Source organism: Calcarisporiella thermophila, assembly GCF_041956535.1.
Source record: "Calcarisporiella thermophila strain CBS 279.70 unplaced genomic scaffold VTP21scaffold_36, whole genome shotgun sequence".
NCBI classification, from domain to species: domain Eukaryota; kingdom Fungi; phylum Calcarisporiellomycota; class Calcarisporiellomycetes; order Calcarisporiellales; family Calcarisporiellaceae; genus Calcarisporiella; species Calcarisporiella thermophila.
In genome coordinates, this window is record NW_027192226.1 from 69,376 (window position 1) to 94,724 (window position 25,349).

General features: G+C 38.4%; 10 protein-coding genes across 10 annotated transcripts; 4 read left to right on the plus strand and 6 right to left on the minus strand.

Moving 5' to 3' along the window:
* Positions 1-1,113: 1,113 nt before the first annotated feature.
* Positions 1,114-2,757, minus strand: VTP21DRAFT_8059 (uncharacterized protein; the record flags this gene model as incomplete). The annotated part of the gene is made up of 1 exon (XM_069398868.1): positions 1,114-2,757. The coding sequence occupies one exon, from the start codon at positions 2,755-2,757 to the stop codon at positions 1,114-1,116; it is 1,644 nt and encodes a 547-aa protein (XP_069245922.1).
* Positions 2,758-5,464: 2,707 nt separating this feature from the next.
* VTP21DRAFT_8060 (uncharacterized protein) lies at positions 5,465-7,565 on the minus strand (the record flags this gene model as incomplete). The annotated part of the gene is made up of 2 exons (XM_069398870.1): positions 5,465-7,156; positions 7,221-7,565. 2 exons carry the CDS (start codon positions 7,563-7,565, stop codon positions 5,465-5,467), a joined length of 2,037 nt encoding a protein of 678 aa, XP_069245923.1.
* Positions 7,566-9,461: 1,896 nt separating this feature from the next.
* Positions 9,462-11,932, minus strand: VTP21DRAFT_8061 (uncharacterized protein; the record flags this gene model as incomplete). The annotated part of the gene is made up of 2 exons (XM_069398871.1): positions 9,462-11,546; positions 11,609-11,932. 2 exons carry the CDS (start codon positions 11,930-11,932, stop codon positions 9,462-9,464), a joined length of 2,409 nt encoding a protein of 802 aa, XP_069245924.1.
* A 1,819-nt stretch (positions 11,933-13,751) lies between these two features.
* On the plus strand, positions 13,752-15,377 carry VTP21DRAFT_8062 (uncharacterized protein; the record flags this gene model as incomplete). Its single annotated transcript, XM_069398872.1, has 3 exons — positions 13,752-13,782; positions 13,865-13,939; positions 14,104-15,377. 3 exons carry the CDS (start codon positions 13,752-13,754, stop codon positions 15,375-15,377), a joined length of 1,380 nt encoding a protein of 459 aa, XP_069245925.1.
* A 458-nt stretch (positions 15,378-15,835) lies between these two features.
* VTP21DRAFT_8063 (uncharacterized protein) lies at positions 15,836-18,452 on the minus strand (the record flags this gene model as incomplete). The annotated part of the gene is made up of 9 exons (XM_069398873.1): positions 15,836-16,321; positions 16,390-16,781; positions 16,852-17,028; positions 17,093-17,204; positions 17,272-17,380; positions 17,441-17,685; positions 17,761-17,872; positions 17,967-18,300; positions 18,368-18,452. 9 exons carry the CDS (start codon positions 18,450-18,452, stop codon positions 15,836-15,838), a joined length of 2,052 nt encoding a protein of 683 aa, XP_069245926.1.
* A 162-nt stretch (positions 18,453-18,614) lies between these two features.
* On the plus strand, positions 18,615-19,155 carry VTP21DRAFT_8064 (60S ribosomal protein eL37; the record flags this gene model as incomplete). Its single annotated transcript, XM_069398874.1, has 4 exons — positions 18,615-18,617; positions 18,737-18,763; positions 18,846-19,056; positions 19,118-19,155. 4 exons carry the CDS (start codon positions 18,615-18,617, stop codon positions 19,153-19,155), a joined length of 279 nt encoding a protein of 92 aa, XP_069245927.1.
* Positions 19,156-19,378: 223 nt separating this feature from the next.
* VTP21DRAFT_8065 (uncharacterized protein) lies at positions 19,379-19,673 on the minus strand (the record flags this gene model as incomplete). Its single annotated transcript, XM_069398875.1, has 2 exons — positions 19,379-19,492; positions 19,557-19,673. 2 exons carry the CDS (start codon positions 19,671-19,673, stop codon positions 19,379-19,381), a joined length of 231 nt encoding a protein of 76 aa, XP_069245928.1.
* Positions 19,674-20,215: 542 nt separating this feature from the next.
* On the plus strand, positions 20,216-21,254 carry VTP21DRAFT_8066 (uncharacterized protein; the record flags this gene model as incomplete). Its single annotated transcript, XM_069398876.1, has 5 exons — positions 20,216-20,447; positions 20,509-20,675; positions 20,739-20,807; positions 20,878-20,898; positions 20,964-21,254. The coding sequence occupies 5 exons, from the start codon at positions 20,216-20,218 to the stop codon at positions 21,252-21,254; spliced, it is 780 nt and encodes a 259-aa protein (XP_069245929.1).
* Positions 21,255-21,498: 244 nt separating this feature from the next.
* Positions 21,499-22,169, minus strand: VTP21DRAFT_8067 (uncharacterized protein; the record flags this gene model as incomplete). Its single annotated transcript, XM_069398877.1, has 3 exons — positions 21,499-21,930; positions 21,997-22,070; positions 22,142-22,169. 3 exons carry the CDS (start codon positions 22,167-22,169, stop codon positions 21,499-21,501), a joined length of 534 nt encoding a protein of 177 aa, XP_069245930.1.
* Positions 22,170-23,838: 1,669 nt separating this feature from the next.
* VTP21DRAFT_8068 (uncharacterized protein) lies at positions 23,839-24,870 on the plus strand (the record flags this gene model as incomplete). The annotated part of the gene is made up of 4 exons (XM_069398878.1): positions 23,839-23,990; positions 24,056-24,359; positions 24,429-24,568; positions 24,744-24,870. 4 exons carry the CDS (start codon positions 23,839-23,841, stop codon positions 24,868-24,870), a joined length of 723 nt encoding a protein of 240 aa, XP_069245931.1.
* Between the last annotated feature and the right edge of the window lie 479 nt (positions 24,871-25,349).

Consider the following 25,349-nt stretch of genomic DNA (forward strand, 5'->3'; position numbering starts at 1 on the left):
TAGAACCATGGCCTAGTTCTTAAATCACATTATGATGCGCAAGAGAATAAAAATCTAGATTCGAAGCGTTCGAGTCAAACGCTCCAGGCAAAGCGCATCGGACACTTCTTCTCGAGTGCCGGCATGCCCCACTTCTATTGAATAGGTACTGCCTCATTGAACTGATGTAAGCACCCGTTAATGCACACGTATTACTGAGCGGACTTGGATATTCTGCATGTATAGGCCAGTGAGCTCATTTGGCTTAGTTTGATAAACTACAAAAAAAGGACTGCCACTTAAAGGAAGTTCAGCTGATCACGACTACATATTTTATTTTATTAAATAAATTGAAGCAAGAATACAACATGAAAAACCTTCTTTGTGCAGTATTACATTTTGAATACTATGTGGCGTAATAAAATTACTACTTAGCGGTTAAATATTCAAATTTACATATTGTACAGCAAATAAGCATTGTAATCGAAATCTCATTTCGAAACTCTTGTTCGTCTACAATTCTACAGTATTTGAGGCCCTCATGGTGGAAATTGATAAATTAATTTCGAGCAGTTTACAGGTGTATTCGAGATGCACATTAGAATTATCAAGTATTATTAATAACCAATTGCTTTGTTGGAAGTGAGTGTGATATGGTGGGCAACCTCAATTATCGCTAGTAATTGATATCAGAAATTGCATATTTTATTCCAGGTGTTAGACTAAAATATGGTAGGCTTAATTTTTCAAACTAAGACACTTTTAAACCATTTGTAGTCTAATTTGAAAATAATTTGCATGCGCAAAGTTTGATTAAATTCTCAATTACAAGTTTATAAAAGTTTATTCTAGCATCAAACTACTTTTCTATCGAGTTTAAATCAGTATCTAAAAGTATTTACATTTATGAGAATGTGCAAAACATTGCTTAAGATGGAAATATGAACATAGTTAAATTTAATGTATGCAAATAGAGTGAAAAGGTCTATTCGGAATGTATTCTAGTATGAAAGAGCCCCCCCTTGGAAGTTGAAATGCTGAAAGGTGGAAAAGTACACGAGGTCGAAGCGGTTAACGTTGTCGGTAGTATTTGAAAGTGATTGGAATTAACTATATCTGGCGATAACTCAGAGATTACATCACTGGCCGAAACAGAGCAGAGCACTGTTCAGTAATTTCTCCATCGTCTCGCGTATCCAATAGCACTCCCACATACTTGGTGAGTAGTAAATTAGACACCGCTTCAGTACTATATTGGTCTTCATTTTTCACTACCATAACAAGCAGGGTGGAAGACTGGGATACTGTCGAATTCAGATAATCATTGTCGAATAAAGGTGTTGTGAGAGCACGCGGGATAGCAACTGCCACAATTTTCCTATTATTATCATGCAATGGTGATGTCGTTAACATATGGCCTCCACTTCCTCGAGAAAGGAAATTCTCGATGGTACGGATGAGCTCTAGAGTTATATTTCCGAAATGCCTGCATTCAAGTAGTTTCTGTATCTCGGTGAGTTTGAATATTGCTTCTTCCCGCTGCTCAACTGAACCTGATTCTGCTAAAAGGATGTATACGCTTATGCTCGTATTCAATCCGAATAAAACAATTGGATCTATTGAAAAAACTCTTGGGTCTTTGACTGCAATCTTCGCCACATCCACTATCATGTTCGCTGAATTTCGGCACTCTTCGACAGCTCTGTCTTCGAGAAATAAAAGTAGATCCTTCTCCTTCTTAGGAAATTGAGAATGAATGGCGATAATATTGAGGCACAGGAGAAGCTCCGCAGCATGAATGGGTGACAGCCCACTGGAGATCGAGGCCATCATAGTTGTTAGCCTAGGGGGTAGAGTTGCCAGGGTCTTTTGCAGATGTGAAGGTTCACTACAATCATACTCCGTGTTTACCGGATTCCTCGAATTCAATAATGAGAGCTTATGGTGTGGCACGATTTGTATCCAGATTTCAGTCATAATGTCTGTCATGAAGGCACAATTATAGAAATCTCGTATTGCTTGCGCATGCTCGAGTTGGTTCATAATATATCCATGCTTTACATCCAGAGCATAAAGAGACGACTCATTCTCGTTTTTAACAGGCAGTTTCACAGTGCTCAGAGCAAAATATTTGTTAATTCCTGAACCGCAACGAAAATTTGCCCGTGACCAAATGCAACGCATCGCCCACCAGATGTTAGTGCGCAACTCTCTATCCACGGGATCAAGTCTCTGATCGAATTGATCGTTATCCTGTTCGTGGATCCGTAAGTCTAACGACATTTTGGCAGCCATCGCCATCAATGAAATACCAGTTTTGGATCGATTGGTAATAACCATGTGCGAGCTAAGGACGAAAAGCGCTTGCATCTTGATGAGTGACGGGGCTGTAGTCTCACACTCCAGGAGTGACAAAGCGTATGTAATGAAATCTGACCCTATCCGGGTTTTTTTTGTCTGACTTTTGATTGTGATCCCTTTCCTCTCCAGGACTGAACCAAAAATAGCTGAATAGAGAAGAAAGTCGTACTTTTGTCTGCGATAGTTATCAAACATGATAGTGCGATTTAGCACAGTGCTAAATGGATTGGTCTTAAACCATTCGCTGATGAGCTGGACTCCTTGATCGTATGGAATGTCTTGCAGCGGGTTTTCCAGCTGAGGTGGTGAAAAGCTAAAATCACATTTGTCCTCTTCATGTTTAGATAGGAAATATGCTTTTTGCACCTTCTCACCGAAGCATAGCGAGCTTATCTTTTCAATGAGAATTGCGAGCATGTCGTTGGTATAAACTTTGATTAATGGTATATTTAGTTTATATGCGAAATGATTTTCTATACTGTCCGACACAGACGTTATCTAATGAATTTAAAAATACGCGTTATTATTTGCCAACTCAATGTTGATCTTCGTGATTTGTATGCATTTACCACGATTATCTCTCGCATCTGGTTGAGTCTCCTATAGAGCAATTGAAATTGCTCCATCAAGCAACCTCGATTTTTTACGCAAAGCAAGGTCGGGATACTGATATCAAAATGGATGTTTTCGTATTGCTGTAGAAAGAGACTGCGGGGTCGACCCCTGCGAATAGTGGTGTTGTCAAAAATACAGTTGATTCCGAGTCTTTTGCAGCGCTGACAAACTTTTGAATCCCCATCGCACCTCAACTTTTTTTTACGACAGGATTGACATGACCTTCGAATAAGCTTCCTCGTCCAAGAGGAATCCTCTAATGTGATTAAACTGCGAGGCATATTGCGGGCACTTTACACATTCGTCAATGCCCTCTGTCTTTTTCTATGAAAGTATATCCCACTCAATACACCAATATAAATGAGGCAGACTGAATATATGAACCTGTTTATATTGGTTTGAGATAGCTCATGCTAAACTGAAACCAAAAAGCCATTCACATGTATATCGATATTAAAAAGCGGATAGGACAAATGATTTTGCGTAACGTTCTCAAAAATGATTATTCTTGGTTTCGGAGCCATTGCCCGAATTCGCATTATATTTTCTAGCAATTTGCTAAAATGATCTTAGTTCTATGAAAGCCATTGAGATGAGAACAGCGACTGATTCCTCGATCTTCTCAATATATCGCGTATATAGTAGAGAAAACTTATGAAATCTAGAATACTATATAGTATTCTAGATTTCATAAGTTTGAAGCAGTTTCACCAAACGGAATATCCATATTCAGAGAAAAACGCACGAATAATCAATTAGATAATTCAATAGTTACCAGACCCAAGTAAACACGCTGCTTCTCAGTCTTAACTTTTTTTGAGCTGGTTTACTTTCGTTTAATCCTATATCCACGTTCACGGGGAGTCATATCCAAATAGATAAGAATGTTTTTGGAGAAACCGTGAATAAAAGGGTCTCTTTTGGATACCCTTGAAGAAGTATCTGATATCTTTGACTTTGTAGCAGAAATAGCTCGGAGTATGTAATAAACGTATCGGTTTAGTTCATCTCACTTGACCTTCGCATTCTGCCTGTCGGTTCGAAATCTATCCCTTAGGTATTGAAGTAACTTGGATAAACCACTCAGAAGTTGTTAAGATGTGCTACTAATACAATCTGTTTTATAGAAGTTATAGTTGTTAGATCGCGGCAATATGTGTGCTTTGATATATCTTCATTACCTAGATGCTTTTCTATCAAAATTGAGATCATCGTTTATAAAAATGCACCCATAAAAACGTGCAAAACATTACTAGAAATAGTAAGAGGGCTATAATTAATATCAGGTGAATGCAAATGAAGCTAAACGCTCAAAAAGCATTCTAGTATTAGTTAGTCCTCGTTGAAAGGTGTAATACTTATTGCTAAACAATCAAAATATATTGGAAATAATTTTTAAACCATTTTATGAATACATGTTATAGCTTGAATGTATTTACCTCTGCATATTATTAAAGCTTGTAATCCATTTGAAATTGCTCGATCAAAGAACTCCGATCTCTTATGCTGAACAAGCTCGAAGTGTTGATATCAATATGAAAGTAACCTAAACGTTTTAGAAATCCGTTGCAAATTCGAACTTTGCGAATCGTGGCACTATCAAAAATGAATTCGATATCGAGTCGATTGCATTGCTGGCAGTTACCCGAATCGTCATAACTTTTTTTTACGACAGGACTGAAATGACCCACGGATATATCTCGCCTTGGCGAAATTGTTAATGAGATATAAGTTTTTTTAAAATGCCGAATGTATTCTGGATATAGATTGCTTTTATCGCTACTGAAGCCTGAAAATGGGCACCATTTAAATACAAATGCGTGCTCCCTAGAAATACATAATTAAATAAATATATCGAGTTACATAAATTGAGAACCCAATCATGAAAAGTGACCGATTTAATGACATATTAAGATGAACTAGTGATGCAATTTTGGAATCTAGAGTAATATTTATGGGTTTCGGATGCAATGCCCAATTTTGCATAAACTTTCCGAAATATGTCAACTGTAGACACAGAAAGAGTCCAGAAAAGTGATCATCTGAATCAAATAGCTTCCATATTAAATTTATAGTTGTCCATTGAGTAATTTATGTTCAAGGGAATAAAAGCATCTTAAAACCCATACTTGTGTTAACTCTCAACTAAGCTGCTAACATTTAAACATTTCGCCATGTGATACTTAAACTTTTGCTATTTACTGATTCGTTGATATAAAAGTGAATGCTAACTATACTATCATATATTATAAAAATAAAATGTAAATAGGAAACCATGAAAAATGAATATATACAAATATACAATTGTATAACAAATATTCTGCATATAATCATAATAATATAATTACTATTAAAGTGATAGAAATATGATTAATTGTCTTGATGCAGGCAATAATAATGAGGGTAAATTTTCGGAGCAGTGAGTACATATATCGAAATCTTCGTTATTCGAAAGGCAGTGTGAGTGCGCTCCAATCACAGTCCAATTAAAATGCTATGACTTTTCCTATCAATAATGCAACGAACTTGTATGCTGCAGAGGAAATGGAAGTAATGCGGTTCTTGGTGGATACTGACTTGGCTTGTGTACAACCATGACAAGAAGAGTATTATGATGGATTGCGGTCTCGCTTAAACATTCCAGTGCAGTTATGGAGCAGAGACTTACACAAGGAATAACGACTGGCAATAATGTTTGACTGGATTGCTCACTCGAGTTCGAACCAGAAAACAAGAACTCTTCTCTACGCTCAGTTTGACAGAGGAATTGCTCAATCATTCGGATGAGTTTAAGTGCAGGGTACCCGAAAAACCCGGACTCCAATAATTGAAGTATTGATTCTAGTTGTCTGACCGCTTCTCGACGCTCTTCCTCCATTCCTGATTCCGCCACAAGGACATAGATGCATACGCTTGTATTCAAACTAAATAATAAAATCGGATGGAGAGAAGAATTGCATGTGTTTGAAAGAATCGCTTTCGCCATATCCACTATTGCATTTGCCAATGACATACATTCTAGTATGGTCTGAATCTCGAGGAAAAGCAGTAGGTTGTCCTCTGTCTTAGGAAAGTGGGAATGTATGCTTATGGTGTTGAGGTAGAGCATGAGCTCCGCTCTACTGATAAATGGCAAGTCGCTAGGAATTAAGTCCACTGTCTCTCTCATTATCGCAGGCATGGTTCCTAAATATTGTTGCAGAGGTAAAATCTTGCAGCCTTCAGATGTATCTTGTTCCTTCTCCCACAAGCAAAACTTAGGGGTTGAATTAATCTGCATCCAGATCCCAGCCATAATGACCGTTATAAATGCGTAATTATAGAAATCACGAATTGCTTGTGCATGCTCTTGTAGTCCCATGATATTCCCCTGTTTCTCTTCTAGTGCATAAATTGCCGATTCCTTCTCAGACATGACAGGCAGCTTCACTTTCTCGGCGATTAGACGAGTATTCACCCTCGATCCGAAGTGGAAATAAGCCCAAGTGTCTAAATTGCGTATTAACCACCAAACGTTATTGCGAAGCTCTTGCTCCACTGGATCGAGTTTTTGATCAAATTGTTCACTATCCTGCTCGTGAATCCTCAGATCGAATGCCATTTTGATCGCCATTGACACCAGAGCAATCCCTCTTTTTGACTGAAGGTTTTCGGTCGTATGAATCCCAAGGAGAAGTAAGGCTTGGAGTTTAGTTAGTGAGGGTTCGAGAGTCTCTTGCTCAAGAAGTGACAGTGCATATTCAATAAACACCGATCCTGGCTTTCTGCTGGCTGTCTGGTTGTAAATAGGTGATTCTAATTTCCCCAAAACGGTTCCAAAAACAACTGAGTAGAGTAATGGGTCGTATTGCTGTTTTTGATAATTCTCGAGCATTATGGTGCGGCTTAGCACAACTGAATTTGGCATTACATGAAACCATTGATTAATGAGCACAAGTCCTTGATCGTGTGGAAGAGAATGCAGTGGGTTGGTGTGCTGCAAAATGAAGCTTTGATCATAGCTATTCACATCCTCCGTCTGGTGGGATAGAGGGAATTTTTTTCGCAACTTTTCGCCTGAACTCAGCGCACTGGTCCTCTCAATATAGATGGCCAGTAGATCATGCGTTAATATCTTGTTTACAGGGAGTCGAGATTCACACAAGCCAACTGCTTTGGAAACTATTGTGCTGATATTTGCATGTTCTACTGTGGGGATAATCTAACATATGGAGAGTATTCGAGTAAGGATATATCCTGATTTTAGAGTTAAAATTCTCATTTACCCCAATCATATCTTTTATGCCACAAAGCCTTCCAAACATCCACTGAAACTGCTCCAACAGACTTCCCTTCCTCCTTGTGCTTGTCAAGGTGGGATGATTAGCGATAAAGAGAATTTGCTCGTGTTGCTGCAAAAAATCACTGCGAGGACGTCCTCTACGTACTGTAAATTCTCTCTGCTCGAACCAGCATCGGATGCCAAGCATATTGCAACGTAAACAGCCGTCGAAGTTACCATCACATTTAATTTTCTTATTACGGCACGCATGGCATGCCCTAGTTGATCTTTGCTTCTTAATAATAGGTGGATTCGGCGAAAAGGGTACAAAAGTTTTGACTGGTGGCATTTTTATATTTTACAGTTATAGTTCAATGCTCATACGTTCTATGAGTATAGCTCTTGATGCCAAAAATGAAGATAGTATATAAAGTAAAGAATAAGCTATAGAACAACAGGGATGAATGTAAATTTAAACAGATCTTTCAAATAAATATGTCAAAAAAATATTCTTTTAAGGTGTCTTTTATTAAGATATTCGAAACACTGGATTTATATCAGTTTCGGATAGGTATATATTTTATGACTGAACTTTGCCAAACGCTAAACCTAACACAAGACCATCCTCAGCCGAATGCCCTGATTGGAATTTAAGGACCCTAAGATCACAAGTACTATTGGAGTTTCATTTTGTGCCAATATATGTTAAATTAAAACTGACACCGGAGTGAAATGGCAAGTTATGTCTTGTTTATGCCCGGCTTCCATTAATAACTACAGAGGCAATTTAGTTTTAATAGAATTCTTTTGTCTTATAAATCTTTTTTCCAAGGATCTGGGTTGAATTGGACCAATTAGCAAAATATAGCATGGAGACTGAGAAAGACAAAACGGGTTTAACTATATCGCCTTATTAATACTCGGTAAATAGCACGGCTATCTGTACTGTAAAGTAAATCTTGATTTATAAACGACCAAACGGAAACCCATGGCTAAATAATAAATGGTTTATCCGGCAATAAGGTGGCTATTGAAATCAACCCTTCACGTTGATGCAAAATCCAAATGGTAAATCTTAAATGATACACCAGGTATTATAGTTACGAAAAATGTGAAGAGTTTAACTGCGACTATTTAATAAACGCGATTTCAATGAAAGACATTAAAAACATTTGCCCTGCATTCCAAAAAGGGGAAAATTTTCCCTGTCAAATCGCCAACATGTTCAATATACACTCTATAACAACTGATAAGACCGTTAAAGGAGAGTGAAAATTGCGCCTTTCAAAAGGCGGCACATTGGATGTTATAGAATTACGAGTAATGAGAAGAGGGGATTATTGTTACGTTATTCTCTTCAGACCATCGTAAAAACGCTGAGGAACTTATGAAATATCTTAAAGATTTTTACAATTAAGGTATGTTGATTGTTAGCATGAGCTATATCCTACAACTAAACTGATAATTTTGACCTTAGGTAACCATTTTTATGTTTGTATATCGAGCTATGCGCTTGGAGTTTGCATTGAAGTAAATAATCCGTTTAGAGATGAAGGGAATTAAATAACGTTTTCAGATTGAATTCGAAATATATCCATGAGTGCGGCTGGTAGACGATACCACTATAAACATATGTGTGAATCCCTCAACGGTATCCATATTAAAGTTACATATATACATGAATGAGAATTATTGAAGGTGGGATCATGCTACTTCTTATGGTGTTGTCTATACCAATTGAAATAGTGGAGAACTTATTGCATTTTAATGCTACAAAAATCAGATAAAGATACTTTTTGTGGAAACGACACATCACATCAAGTGCAATGCACCATATTATGCAAGTTTACGTGAAAAAACGTGTGTTGTTGATGTAGCTGAAATAAGATATAAGAAGTAATAGTTAGCAAAGGAGAGAGTCCCTTCTAAAAAACTTGCAATGGCTTTGGATTTAAAGATCTAATGGCCACTGTTTAAAAATGATCTAAAAAAACTTCAACGTTAATATACTAACCTAAGTTCCTGTTAATAATTTTTCTTTGCAACTTACTGTAAAATCGAGTCCCGTAAAATTAAATCAAATGTATGGTTTTCTTCGTTCATTTCGATTTATTAAATGCTTAAAATTTGCAAAAGAATATAGATAACAATTTCAATAAATGCGTATAAATTTACAACCTGTCACAATTTGCGACATAATGATGAAACACAAAATGAAAATATATATGCTATGAGAATATTGTTATTAAGCTCCAACAAATGCGTTAAAATGTTCTGATGGAGCTGAGCACTTCACTAGTTCATTAACAAATTCGGTGTCGCACTCGGCCTGTATCTCCATATTACCAGGCACATTTCCATCCCAGACACTAAACACATCTTCTGCCATGACTAAATCCGTAGATAGTGGAGAAGCATGCGATGAAGGTTCGGGGGAGGATTTGGATGAGAAAGTGCTCGCTATTATTTCATGCAATGGTATAATGAACGAAAGGTCTGATGACGAGAGCTGAGGCATTTCCGTCGCAAATATATCCGCTACCGAAGGCTCTGGATCAAGAAGCTCGGCAGATGTAGATGAAGAATTAAGTTTATCAAGGATGGGTAGAGCCAATTCTTTATGTGCACCCAGATCCTGCTGCAGGTGCTGCTGATCAGACATGGCAAGTGGCAAGGATGTAAAAAATGATGGTTCAGGCGAAAACATGGAGGGAGGCTGCTCGTTATTGGATACCAGCATCGCCAACAGTGTATCTTTTCCCTGTCCTGTTTCATCCGAATCTCCTGCTCGTGCTAGTGACCTGAGACTTACGCGGGGAATTTCAGCTGGCACCAAGATTTGACGATCCCCATTCATACTTGGTGAGGTTACCCCTTGGTGCTTTTCTGCGTGGGCGACGAAATCTTCAAGTTTTCGCATCATCCTCAAGTCATAGCATACTGGTCGCGTGCTCGCCAGTAATTCCATTATATCCCTTAAGTTACGGATTGCCTTAACTTGCTCCTCATTTGTCCCTATTTGTGCAACAAGAGAGTATACTGAGATGCATGTGTTCAATCCGAAAACGACGATCGAGTGAAGCATCTGGTCGTCGCACACAGACTCTGCCAGATCCATAATTTTGTCCGCTGATTTTATACACTCCATTAATGCATTGGTTTGGATGAACAAGGTCCCACTATCGTCAGTTGTTTGGAAGAGGGAATGGATGATGAGAACATTGAGGTATAAGAGCAATTCGGCGGACTCTGTCGAAGCTGGTTCAGCAGAAATGGATTTTTCCAATGTGGATATGGTAGAATGCAAAGATAACAGATAATGACGAACGGAGCGTGGCCCACTACATGCTGGCTCGGATTTATCGGGAACAAATAAGGACTGAAATTCGGTGGGCGGTGCGATCTGGGTCCAGATGTCTGATAGTATATTTGTAAGGAAAGCGGAATTATAGAAGGACCGAATTGCCTGCGCAGTTTCTTGCAACTGTATAACGTGTCCGTGACATTTATCGAGTGCGTATAACACTGATTCTCTGTAGTCCTTGACCGGCAGTTTGATAGTGGATAAAAACATGTCGTGATCTAATCTCGATCGAATATGCAAATACCCCCACGTGTATGATATACGCATTGCCCACCAGAGGTTCGTTCTGAGTTCTCGCTCTACGGGAATGAGAACTTGATCAAAAGTTTCGCTATCCTGCTCTGGTATGCGTAGTTCTGACGCCATTTTCCATGCTGTTGCCAACAATGGGATTCCCATTTTCGATTGACCTCGGTAAATAAGATGGCAGCCCATAATGAATACTCCTTGTAGCTTTGTGAGCGAGACACTGGACTCTTGGCGTTCAAGAAGGAATAACGCATACTCAGTGAATTCTGAACCAGGCAGCCCACTCTTAGTTTGGTCAAATACAGGCAATCCCATTAAGCTCAGTGCCGAGGCAAAAAGAGTTGAATATAGGAACGAGTCGTAACGTTGTTCACGGTAGTTTTGTAACACGATCGTACGGTTGAGGATGGGCGAGAATGGGTGGAGCTTGAACCATGCGTTAATAAGCATTATAGCCTGATCGTAACTGAGCGACTGGAATGGATTTTTCGGTTCAGGCGGAATCTCTGGTGCAATGTCATTCTTGGCTTCGAATGAATTAACGTAAGGAAAATTTTTCATGACGCTCGTTCCTTTGCTCAATGTATTCATTTTCTCGATAATAATAGCTAACATGTCGCTCGTCATCATTTTGTTTCCTGGCGAGTGTGTGAATTGTACACCTTTAGTCCATTTCCAAGGTCCAGTTTCACGCTTATTAAAACATATTGGCTTGATCTAAGAGGAAGCAGAAAGTTAGACACTGTATTTCGAGTCATTGTGCCAAATTCTTTGCATACCCCTAGGCTACTGATATAAGGATCCAGCTTTTGTACAATCATCCAAACTTGTCCACATAGTCCTGATCGGAGGCTGTTTTGAGGGTGATGAGTATTGAATAGCAAATGCTCGTTTTGGTTGGTTAAACGACGCGGAGGACGACCTCTGCGAGCATTGTTGTCCACGAAAAGGCATTGGATATTCAATATCTTACACCTCGAACATCCTTCGAGATTTCCGTCGCATTTGACCTTCTTTTGCCGGCAGGCAAGGCATGCTTTACGGCATATTTTATCATTTAAGATGTCGTAGAGTATAAAGGAGCGTTTTGTAATGGGAGGCATGCTTATAGTTTGTTATTTAATATCTTCTACTATCTTAATGCAATCCACAAACAAAAAATGAGTGTAAGTGAGTGATTAAGGATTTAATTTTCCTCGGCGGCTAGGCACATTTATATATATTTGTGAAGAGGAAGATTTTGAAACTAAACTTTGCCAAATGGTTTTAGTTATGCCCAATTCCCGGTTCACGAGGTTTCATAGAAACCGATTTGGAATCCTCTTTAACCCATGGAGAAATAAGGACGAGAAATAAAAATCGAAAATTCAATGCAACATTTGGCAACAACCAATATTCTAATAATTACATGGTTTTTAGAATAACTAAAAATAATAAAATTGACCCGATTAATTCTTTCTTTAAGTCAACATTGTTGCGATTAGAGATCTTAAAGGTACTATTTTTCGCTCTTATACCCTCCAAAGAGAAATGAATCTAATCAACCGCGATCATCCACTCTAACGCCATACCAAAACTTTTAATAGGGTTCAAGGAGGTTCATCCACCATCAGGTTTAGAAAAACTGAGCAAATTGTTTATGGGTTTCCGACCGAGGCTAATTCACAGAACCCCTGAAAGGATCCAAACATTCCCAATTTGTAGCTTAATTTGTTTCCATATTTAGCGAGCGCCAATACTTAACAAGAACCAACTTCGAAACTCCGTTCTTAAAGGAAAAATATGTACAATAAAACTTTCCATTTTTATCTAGCTAATAGCTATATGCTAAGTAAAATACTAGAGCAGCACATTAATAATAATCAGTGATAACAAAATGGAATATACTCTTGTACGAGTTGGAATTTCAATAAAATGGAAAGCTATAGAACATGCATCAGAAATACAATTCTGACGCCGATGGTATGTTAAAATATATCGCTATTCTGATCTGTAAACTGAACATTTATCATCCTCACCAGTAGGTTTATTCACTCTAGAGATCGCATTGAACATATCTGGTAACTACCCTTTTTGTCTAGTATGAACTCCGAAATATATTATAACTTATAATATATTGACTTAGAATTATTTTTACTAATACGAGTATACAAAGTTTGCATATTACTGAGACACAAACGATCTTGTCTGATTAAAATATTTACAAGCACAGCAAGCAGTACCATTAGTATATACACACGATTCACATAGCATCTTTCAATATTTTGTTTACAAGCTAAAAAAAAAAGTGGCACTAGTGAGTCACCGGGCAGCGCTATGACTCGAAAATAAAAATATAATCCGCTTCACGTTTGGTTACAAAATACGGCAGCTAAGAGGAGTAAAGTTAGCAAGATAATATCAACTTAGTGTCCACTCATGGAAGAAAATTGGTCCGAGTGGTTCAGACCAGGATCGGCCAGTAAAACTAGATCTAAGAGTATGATCAGTGCTGTGTCAAAAATTTGACAGTGAAATGTGTTATGGAAATTATAATACAATAAGATCAACCCATACGAAACTGAAACTTAACCTTGCGAGTGGAATGGGAATAGTATAAGGTCTTCAGGCGCCAGTATGTTTGGTTTGAAATTTGGAACTATGTAGGTCAAACATTAATCACAAACATGAGCATACAGTAGAAACTAATACAGTGGCGATCTTTAGAATAGTGTTGCGGATATTATGTACAAAAAGATTTCTCTTACCTTTCATGCTGGAATAAACTGGAATCCATCCGCAATTTTGGTCCTAACCTCCAGTGACATGTAATTGGTATTCTCAATACAAGATTTACTAGGTAGGGAATTGTAAAACTAGAAGACAATTACTAAATAAATATAATACCATATTTCTTTTTACTCTTAACACAAACGTTAAACTATGATACATATGCTCACGAATATCAAGAATGGTATCTTCAGTTGTATTTACACTAGATACTATCATAAGAAAGAAAATGCTCTTTTTAAGCGTGTCATGCAATAAATTCCTAGACCCAAATCTAGTAAGAGATGATCTTGATTTGGCGGTTTTTTTTACACCTTGGCCCATTTCGAAAACCGTCCAAGGTAAGTTATCCAGGTAAAAGCGAATTTGTAAACATGACCATCTCCAGAGGCCCATTTATATTCCTTCGCATTAGCCATCTAGGATTTTGTGCCATACTATTTATTTTTAATATCTAATAGCAGAATGCTTTATATTTTTTTATTGGTATTTAATATAATCACAGGGGCGCTCTCCATTCATACCCACCCATTAGCGCCTCCCATTCGTATTTCCGAACACCACCACCTCATCCCAGAAAACACCAATTTTGTTGGAAGAACTAGGAGAAGGGTTTTTATACGTTCACCAGCAAACACAGCGCCGCCTCAACCACAGAACCTCCGAAAATATCAGCAAGGCTATTCGCCTACACTTCTACCTGGCCAACCTGCATCTGCCATTCCATCGCCCTTGGAATATAGCGAATCCTCTAAATTAAAGCAACTAGGGCACACGGTGGCAGGGAAAAATGACCAGTCCATGCAAATGGCCGCGGCCCAACCACAGCAGCAAAAATACACCACGCAAACACCGGAACATAATTCAGGAAGGAAAGACATTCCCTCGGATAATGACAGCATAATTTTCCCTTCAACCCGACTGGCTGTCGCTTCGCCCTCAAAAAAACACTTGGACTTACAGCCGTCCACTCCAAATAATTCCTTACCGACATTTCAAGCGGCGGCTGGTGTAAAAATGGTAATAGAAGAAGTAACTGCTTTGTCTATGATGCCGCCGGCACCCACTCTATTGGGCGTTGCACCAACCAGGATTTCCCTTGATCCCTTCACACCAACTACTACTCAGGGAGAACAGCAATGGCCTTCGGCTGAATCTACTTCCTCAGGAAAAAGCCAGCCAACTGATGTCCCTACTCCCGCCATTACACAACAGAATTACTCGGAAACCCTATTGGAAAAACCGATTGGGATAGCTCTCCTGGTTGTGCCTCTTGTTTTGGTAACTCTCTTCCTAATCAGTTGTGGGTGGTACCTTGTAAGAAAACGGAGAAAGCGTATGCTGGAGCAACAAATGTGGAGGCGCATGAGTATCTCTTCCTCTATATCTGATATCCCTGTATTTTCATGCCCAGGGCCGGGTGAAGAGAAGTGCAGGTCGGTGAAAGAGGAGATTGAGGTCACCTCACCTGCACCCACACTCCAGCCTTCTCAGTATCATATGAGAGAGATGTACTTGAAGGAGTCTCGAAGAACTAACCCAAAGCTCTTTCTCCCATTGCTCACCACGACACGCAACTCTATTAGCCTCACGCCAGTTACTTCTCGAAATGACATCCTCATACGCGGGAATATTGGCCTCGACTATGCCCACTACCTCTCACCTTCAACCACCGTATCAGATATCCCTTCTTATTCTTCGGGCTCTACAATTTCAATCAACAATCTAAAGCATTGCAACTCCCGTTTTTCTGCCTCTATTACCTATCCGCCCTTGTGAGCATATTCACGCTCCAATGCAGTTTCATATGAGAGTAATGTAGAGGGTATGAGAGCTACACATTGTACAAGAGCCAATCTTTAATTTTTGTGGGGATGGTCACCTGTCATTCTCTCTGCTTTCCTTGTTTGGGCAGTTTGACCACATTTTAGTTCTGTTATATTAGCATCTTTAAATTGCTTGATGATCTTATAGCTATTATGATCTTCTGGTTACCTTTTTTGCTCTCTTTATTTTAACATAAATAAAAAGGTCACTTCAAAGTTTATTATCTCAAGCTTCCTTATTGGAAGATTATCCATCCGCAATACAAAAGTGAATAATAAAATAGCAATAATAGGGCAAAACGCGAAAAGTGTGGTCAAGATACATGAAAAAACAAGGCAAATAAACAAATAGGAATAGGGATATATAAAATATATTTTAACTGAATGAATAATAAAACAATAGTAGAAGGATCATGACATAATTGCAAGCTCCGTGATCAGTTTCGAGCAGACCTCAAAGAATGGGAAAACAGAAGTGACTTCCTTTGCCCCTATTCTTCCGCTCGTACCGACCCCGACGCCAAGTGGAAGATTTAAATAACCCTCCTCCATACTGAACTCCAAGTCGTGGCCATCACTTGGAGTTATAGCTCGCATATTCGAATCCTCTTCATCTTCGTCATCCTCGATCGGTATTCTGTCGCCTCCACCTCCCCTCTCCGAACTACCCTCTCCGCGATCCATATCATTTCGACCTGTCGGTATGGCCATCCGTGGGGTGGCAACCGTCGAAAGGGTGGGGGCGGATTTTGAAGAGTGTATTGAAGTGTCGGCATTATTCTTAGAGGAGGAGGATGTATTTGAAAGAATGCGAGTGGGTAGTGTAGAACCAACATATTTAAAGTCAACGAGATAATGATTGGTTTCAAGCTTATAAAGTTGCAGGTCCATTTTCAGCTAATAGGATAAAAAAAAAGTCAGTCAATCATGCTCGCACTTAACTGAAGGAATACAATCGCACATACAATTAAATCATTCTGAAAAATATACCGGCATCTTACGTGGAATGTGCTTATGGGCTTCCATTCAAATCCGACTTTTTTCAATGCTCGATATATCTCAAGCATAACCTCGAGAGGCGGGCTCCGCGATCTTATTCCGAAGTGCCACCGTGGGCGAGACTTGTGGCGACGAGAAGTAGTAGGGGTGGCGGCGGAAGAATTTAAACCATGAGCATTGGAGGATGAAGATGAAGGATGGTGGGAAGGCGGTTTTTGTGCAGTGGAGGTGGAAATATGCGCTGGAGCATGGTCAGGGTGAGTGACAGGAGGACCACCTAAAGATTCACGACGAGGACTTTGCTCTAAAACAATATTTGGACGTGCACTAGTAAGCGTATGAGATCGATGTCGGTGTTCTAAAGCGATTTAATACCAGTTAGCCAACAAACCCTCTTACAAACGAGACAAATCCAGGCAATCATTCACCTCGAGAAGATTTTCGATCTGGGAGACTAGAACTTAATACAGTTATGGAAGAAGCGAGCTCATCTTCATTTAAACTCTGATCTCCCTCAGAAGCTCTACTACTTTCCATAAAATAGTTCCATGGAGGGGGTGAGGCGGCAAAAAAGCTTTGGATGCTTTTTTGCGGATGCTTTTTCGCTATCAAGAACCAATATACCATCCTTCAGCAAACAGAATTCGAGATTGTGAAAAAAAAAATTACCATCATTAAGCATTCGCTTATGATCCACGACTAATTGATACGCAACTTTAATTTGATTATCCTTTGGGTCATGGAGCGCTTTTAGGATAGCTTGTCGTGTAAATCCCATTTTCTATAGCATTAATGCAATAAAATCAATGGTGTAAATTTTTAAAATAAAATAAATACTACTAGGTTACATTATGCAGCTCATCCACAATTGTTTCGTCGACTTGAAAAGGATCGTCGTATATCTCTGGTAAGGGTTTTAAATAATCGGGCAAACCATGATTAAACCAAGGATTTTGTCTAGAAATAGATAAAATGGATAAGCGAAATGATTAATCTTTGCAATTGTCGGAGGTTTACCTGATTTCTTGAATTGTTATCCGCTTCAATGGATCGACTACAAGCATCAACTGCAGCAACTGTTTTGTTTCAGGCGAAAGATACGACGGTAGTGTGTAGATACCTCCGTTGATTTTTTTAAATAACGTCGGGATATAGTCATCATCAAAGGGCAACCGACCACACAGCATCACGTAAAGAATTACGCCACAGCTCCACACATCCACTTCAGGTCCCGCGTAAAGTTTACCAGAGATGACCTCAGGCTATTAAATAAAATTTATACCAGTTAAAAAAAAGACCTTTTAGCAAGCTCTTTTGTAATAAGCAATTATACTAACAGCAGCATAATTTGGACTTCCGCAGCTCGTTTTTAGAAAATCACCATCCGTCATAATATTTGATAGTCCAAAGTCTGCAATCTTAACATTATTGTACTGGTCAAGAAGCAAGCTGTGAAATAGTGTGCGAAGATATATAGTTAATAATAAAACTCAAATTAACGGCGATACTGAAAAACAAGGAGATTATATAGGATGTTGCATACTTCTCTGGTTTCAAATCCCGATGCACGATTTTATGGCGATGACAATATTCTACTGCACAAATGATCTGCTGAAAAAACTTTCGCGCCACATCTTCCTGCATTCTTCCCCTCTCCACAATATAGTTGAACAGCTCCCCTTCGGCGTACTCAATCACCATGATGATGTCTGTGGGTGTAGTAATTACTTCGTAGAGCTTGATAACATGAGGATGTCTTAATAGTTTCAGGTATTGGATCTCGCGTCGCACCCGGCCTACCATATCCATCTTGGCTATTTTTTTTCTGTTTATTATTTTAAGTGCTACTTTGTGTTTGGTAATTGCATGCACCGCCACTACAATTGTGATAAGTGAATCAATTTGTAAGAGGGGCATAAATATAACTATCACCAGGAAACCTACATTTGACTTTTCCAAAAGATCCGACTCCCAATGTCTTCAAGATCTGGTATTGTCCTATAATGATCTCATTGTTATTTGACGCCATTATTTTTTGCAATTAGAGATGGAGAACAGTAAAAGACTATGATCTCATAATATATGCATTTTGTTGAGGGTGAGTAAGTGGCGCTGAATTCGACTTGCACATCATCTTTGACGGGTCCGAAGTAGTAGTAATTCCTTCTCTCCATCCTCTACAAGGTCCACCATGGTGAGTACAAAGCAACTAAACAGATGACGACTTGTAACAAGGACGGAATGGATGGATTGATGAGTGATGGATGATTTCACTTAAAGATATGAGCTGACATACTTTTTTTATTTCAATAGACTAAGGGCACACAATCCTTCGGAAAGGTTAGTAGCCTGTCCATCTACATCTGCAACCGCCACATCCTGAAATCTCATTGTTTTATTTATTTTCATTTATGACATTTAGAGGCACACCAAATCTCACACGCTCTGCAATCGTTGCGGTCGTCGCTCCTTCCATAAGCAGAAGGCCACCTGCGCTCAATGCGGATACCCTGCCGCAAAACTCCGCCACTATGAGTGGGGTCAAAAGGCGAAGCGAAGAAAGACGACTGGCACAGGAAGAATGCGCTATTTGAAGGGTGTAAGCCGTCGTTTCAAGAACGGCTTCCGCGAAGGTAAAATCAAAACCATATCACGACGAAATAGGCATAGTATTCTGATAAATGCAATCTTTAGGCTCGCAAGCTGTGAAGAAAGTTCTGGCTTCCGCTTAAACCAGTTAATAAACATAAATATTTTTGGTAATCTTGAAGACTTGTTTTATTATATCTCGCATTTTCCTGTGTAAAAAACTCCACCATTAGTGAATTCTTTATTACATTGAATCAAGACGGAAATGAAAAAAACTAGACAGAAAAATCAAACATCGTAATTCTAATCCCGCGTCTAATGGGGCATATCACGCTCGTATTTTGGCTTTCACTATAAGCCTCTCTTTTAACGAACGTTTTGTACTACGCGTGCGCTACTGGCCGGTGTTGGGTCGTCACTAGATCCCTGTATAATGGCACCTGCAAAGGCTCCTGTTAGGTTGGACCCACTTATATTTTCCTACATTCAAAGTAAAGTGGTGAGAAAATTTTAAGCTTCAGCTAAAAAAAGGGCCTTGACCTACCTCAGCAATGTACTGATTCCCTTTGGCCGCTACATTTCCAAAAGTGACGCCACGAGGAACTCTTGATGCTCCTACTAACGAGAAAGTAAGCAGAGATGCTATGAAAGTAAAGAGCATCTTTGTGTAAAAGACTTTAAACTTAATAGAATAAAGCACCAGAAGAGGAAAAGTAGAAAGACTAAAAGTTCCCCGGGGATGAAGTGGAGCCTTTTTTTTAAAAGGCATAAGTGGTTTTAGTTTACTCATCACTTTGCCATCGCAAGATTACAAGTTGGCGGCAAATATATTTTATGATTGGAACATATCTCGATACGTCACCTTAATACATTAGAAAATTGATGATCGCTTTCACCCTTATCCCCTGTAAATTTCATAGAATGTTGTAAGTGCCAATTGCAACGCTCAATGAATGTGGTTTAACACTGTTAAATGTATTTATTTATGCTGAAATAGCTGATGGAAATGGTGGATACTACCAAAATTCGGTATCATGCGTTATATTTTTCAAGATTAAACCTTGGTGTGAAGGCTTTAGCTAACCCAATAATCTATTTCAGGAAGTGATTTTTAACTATGACAAATCATCAATTGACAGTCACTTTTAGATGATATATGCGACCAAAATCCAAGCTTAATATATCTTTCATCGCCAAGTAATAATGACCACTGCTGATCCTATACGCATAGCTCTCCTGGTAACGGGGCAACTTTCCCAGCCAATTGCACATCGTACGGGGCAATACCCGGACGTATTTAAAAAATGGCTAGAAACAGCGGCAGAGCAAATTGGCTGTCATATTGAAATGAATGCGTATGATGTGAAGAATGAAGGAGTCTATCCAAGTGATGAGGATCTAAGGTCTTATGATGCTATCATGATGACGGGATCAGGTTAGGAAGAGTTGATCTTTGATGTGATAACTGATTTAGCTTAATACAATATCCTTTAAAGCTGCGAGTGCCTACGATGATATTCCTTGGATAAAAACCTTGATTGCATTCGTTCAAGATTCAATGAAAAAACATTCGCACCTAAAGACAGTGGGCATTTGCTTCGGTCATCAAGTGTTGGCTCTCGCATTTGGTGGACAAGTGGAAAAAAATCCGTTGGGCTGGGAGGTTGTATACAAGTAGAGTCTGAGGTATTTTATTAATTTTAAGGCTGATCTATTAATATAATAGATAGGTATTAGAGAAAATGAATTGGCGGAGCCTAAGCATAAATATCTTCAATTTGAGAACAAGATAATGGTATATAATATAATATTCTGATGAAATTTAATGCGTAAATGCATAAACTAACCCTTATTGTTACAATTAGAAACTACATCAAATGCATCAAGTATATAAATAAATCTCTCTTTAAAACTAAAATATATAGGATTAGATATATATTATCATTTTTAGGATCACGTTACTGTCGCCCCTCCAGGCTTCACTGTTCTCGCATCCAATAATATATCGCCTATACATGCAATGATATCATCCGATTCCCGTTGTATTAGCGTCCAAGGGCACCCTGAATTTCGCCGCGACATTAGCGAAGGTTTGATAAATGAGCGCATGCAGAAGGGTTTATTTTCTTCTGAATTTGCAGAAGAAGGTTTGAGAACTCTGGACAAGCAAGATGATGGCATCTTATTGGGAGAAAATATTCTTAGATTCATAAGCGAAAGACATAGCTTGATTATGAACTGATATAATATATTTATATTTTACGCGAAAATCTAACTTTGAGTTTTACATATTATTTATACCACATGGGATCTACTATCTTACTGCTAAGAAATATTTTTGTCGTACTTGAGGAAACTTCTGGATTTTTTATATATTTACCGCCATTTATTCATTATACATTCATCAGTTAAAGCATACAAACAAAACATAGAATAGAAGCAATATTGAAATAATATATACAGTAATAATGGGCTAGCAACATAATTTACGTTTTACCGTATTTTTTCTTCAGATTTTCCACTCGCTGATGTTCAAAGTTATCATCTTCAGATAGACTCCACGGAGGCTGCGTATCATACCTTTGTAGGCTTGTCCGCCTTACATTGCTTGACGGTGGAGGATTCCTATTCCACTGATAGAACGATATACTTCTCCGACTATATCCCGTTAAAAGCGGGTCTCTTTCACGATTTTCAGTTAATCCAGATTGCTCTTCATCTCTATGGCGCTTCCAAACTCTTAGATAATGGACACAGAAGCAAAGGAATGACATAATGAGTAAGAATGAGGCGATGGCAGCAAGAGCCAGTAGAATCTGAAGATGCGTGACATTGCATTGGCGATAAGAGAATTCAAGATTTGAGCAAAGGGTGTGATTAGACGGTCCAAAGAGATCTCCGGGAACGCAAAGATTTATCTATTATTATATAAAGAAATGACTTGTAGATAATTATGCGGGTTTTACAAAAATACACGTATATACTCTTGGACAAAATCCACACTGTTCATCCTGCACACATTGCTTGCAATCAGTATATTGCCCACAGAGCTCGCTTACTATCATTCCAATAGAAGATGGTAATGAAATCGAAATAAACTAGAGTCAAAAAACAAAATGTAGTAATTACATTTATTGGAAGTATCCAGTACATTCATTACAAAGATTGATCAGATAGAACGAGATAAATGCTAAGAGAGCAATAGGCTACACGAAGATATTATCGCAATGCGGAGAATTAATATGACTGCGCCTCGATACGATATATAAGCGGCATTTTTTTGTTTACATCTCTAACAATCCTCTTCCTTTCTTTCCTAGTTATCTTTTCCTTTTTTCGCGTTTTTTTTAATTTGGTGAGTATCCATTTATCAGTTTATAAATGCTGCTGTTTTACTTATATGATGAGACCTTTTACTCTTTCACCTTGGAGAACTGAATACTCCCTGTTGATAATTGTAAAAGCTAATAGGAATTCCTCGTTTCTGATTCTTTTTTTTTTGACCAATATTTTCTCAATATTCTTGAACTAATCGAGTATTTAATTTTATTAGTGCATTGTTCGCGTTATAATTTTCTCGATGAATTAAGGTATATTTATATAATTTTAAATATATCTTTTGGCAGGAGGACGATAATTTCCATACACCAATTCCTGACTGATATGGAAGAGGGATACAATTAACATGCACTACCAACCGACTGCAATTATTTTTTAGCAGCTTAATTCATATTTTATTATTTCGCCTAATCTTATTATAAATAGTAGGTTTGTTGCCCATCACTTATCACATTCGTATGCATTTCTTCGGTAAGCATCTTTCATATTTTTACTCTATTTTTTGCGTGATGATATTATGTTGTATTATGCCAGTTCTGCTTCTGAATATAATTGAAGAGAGCGCAACATTTCGCATTTCATTCTGATATTTAAATTTTATTATATAACATTGATTATTGATGTGACATCGACTAATCATATATAACTGGATATAGGATAAATACATACTATTTATTGCCATCCTAGAGACTCAACTTACTTAAGGTAATTGTTGCTATTTTAATAAACGAAATGATGCTCTTGATCAAATCCGTGTTTCACCTGATTTGCTTCTTTAACGGAGCATTGATTACAAAATGACCTTGATCCCTGATCTTCAACATATTTTTTTGAATTTTACCTCGTTATACCAAGTTTTTACGACTTTCTAACTTGCCGCTCTGCTATATTTTAGATTTTGCGCGAGGGGAGGATTTCTGAATTATCAAGGTGAGTAGCAGAAAATGCTACAAACGAATTTGAAAATGATGAGAAATTCGTTTTATCCATTCTATGATTTTGGAGAGAAATGTTGCGCTGAGAAGACGAGTGAGTTGAGAGCGTTTTGCTTTCAACTTTTTCAAGCTTCTCTGTCGTGTTTTCCCTCTGAGGATCGAATTGTGGCTCTGATATTCCGAAATCTTCGGATTAAATCAATTAAATTGGGAACCTATTTCTGACAAATGTATTCATATGTAGGTGAGTCCGTACTTTATACCATTTAATTTTTTCATTCGAGTACACAACAATAATAAAATTGGTCTAGCACCTATATATATTCTAAATCTTAATTTTCCTTTAGAATTTTTATTATTTATGTAAGATAATATTAAGGAAAAACTTCTCAGGGTTTTTCAATCACAAAGACTGAAGAAACTGCATCAAACAGCTATGCATAGTTCAAAATTAAACAACTTTATAATTAGATTAAATAAAGTGACTATTTTAGGACTGTCTATTCAATTACCATTTTATTATTTTTTGAAATCATAATCGGAAAAGATAGAATGGATTCCGATTTTATTACATATGACATCTCTTGTCACAAATCCCCTACTAGACGTGCTGAATACCTTGAGAGGTACTTTACTTGCCGATTTCTAGTGCACCCAGAGAAGGGGCGAGAAAGTGATCTTATGATGATGCAGCTACCGAACAAGTATTAAATGAACATTTCAATTCAAGATGTAATAATATTTATTGTCAACATTTTTATCAATACAGATTATGCGTAGTTTGTTTGGCTCCCACACATCCCTTACTGAGTCATCCCTTCTCATCTTTCTCTGTCTCTTTCAAAATTGCTCCGTCTGTTCGTACTCCGGAAGAGCAACAAAAATCAAACGGAAAACAAGGAAAAAAGAATATATTGCCCAACGTTAGACCTGATACAGTAGTGTGCGAAATTACCTCTCATGACGAAATTGAAAATGAGGAAAAGAAGTACGAGATTAGAGCTGGTGTGAGTGGAAAAGTTTTAGAAGTTAATGAACGCGTGGTTAATGATAGTAATCTTATCTTAAGAAAGGTTGAGCTAATCACCTCCTATTACATGTATTCATACCAATGAAGATACTGATTTCTTTTTTTTTTATAGCCTGAAAGCGAGGGATTCCTCTTTGTTCTTAAGCTCACAAAAGATATCGACCTTGATCGGTGTGTACGTGAGCCTTGGAAGACCCTGACCCGCAAACAATATGAAGCCTCTTATTCTTCAGCCAGTTCAGTTCCTCTTTCGTAAGTGCATCTAAATCCACTTTATTTGTAAATATTAGGCCTAGAAATAAAAAACCGCTTCAATCGATTTTTTATATCTTTCCCACTTCCCCTTCATCAAAACACCAATCCCCACTTTTTCCTCCCGTTTTTCTTGTCACGCGTATCCCATCGATCACCATCTTTTTTCCCACAGCCTTGCACATGTCAAACACCGTTACCAGCCCAATACTTACGGCCGTAATCGCCTCCATTTCTACTCCAGTCTTGCCTTCACATTCAACCGTCGCTTCGCACTCCACCGTCTGCTCCGCTTCATCTAGCCAGAGTTTGACGTCCACCTTCGACAATTGTAGAGGATGGCAGAGAGGAACCAAATTAGATGTTTGTTTCGCAGCCTGAATGCCAGCTATCTGCGCAACTGTTAGGACATCTCCTTTTTTTATATGTTGATCACGGATAAGCCCAAAAGCTGTCGGCCCAACATGGATTCGTCCACGGGCAGTGGCACTGCGGTGAGTGGATATTTTCCCAGAAACATTCACCATAGTAGCCCGTCCTTGAGCGTCTGTGTGTGTGAGTTTTGGCTCTCCTGAAACTCCTTCAGGCTGACCAAATCTTGGTGCTTGTTTATCTCTAGTTGAGTAAAAGCGGGCTACACCTTGCGGGTTCGTTGATTGCCTCTCAATAAAAAGGGGGATGACGCCTGATCTCGACCACCTCGCTCGGGGTTTTGATTGTATAGGTGTCCCCAATTGCGTTTCTACAAAATATTTGAAAACTGAAAAAAGATATTAAAATA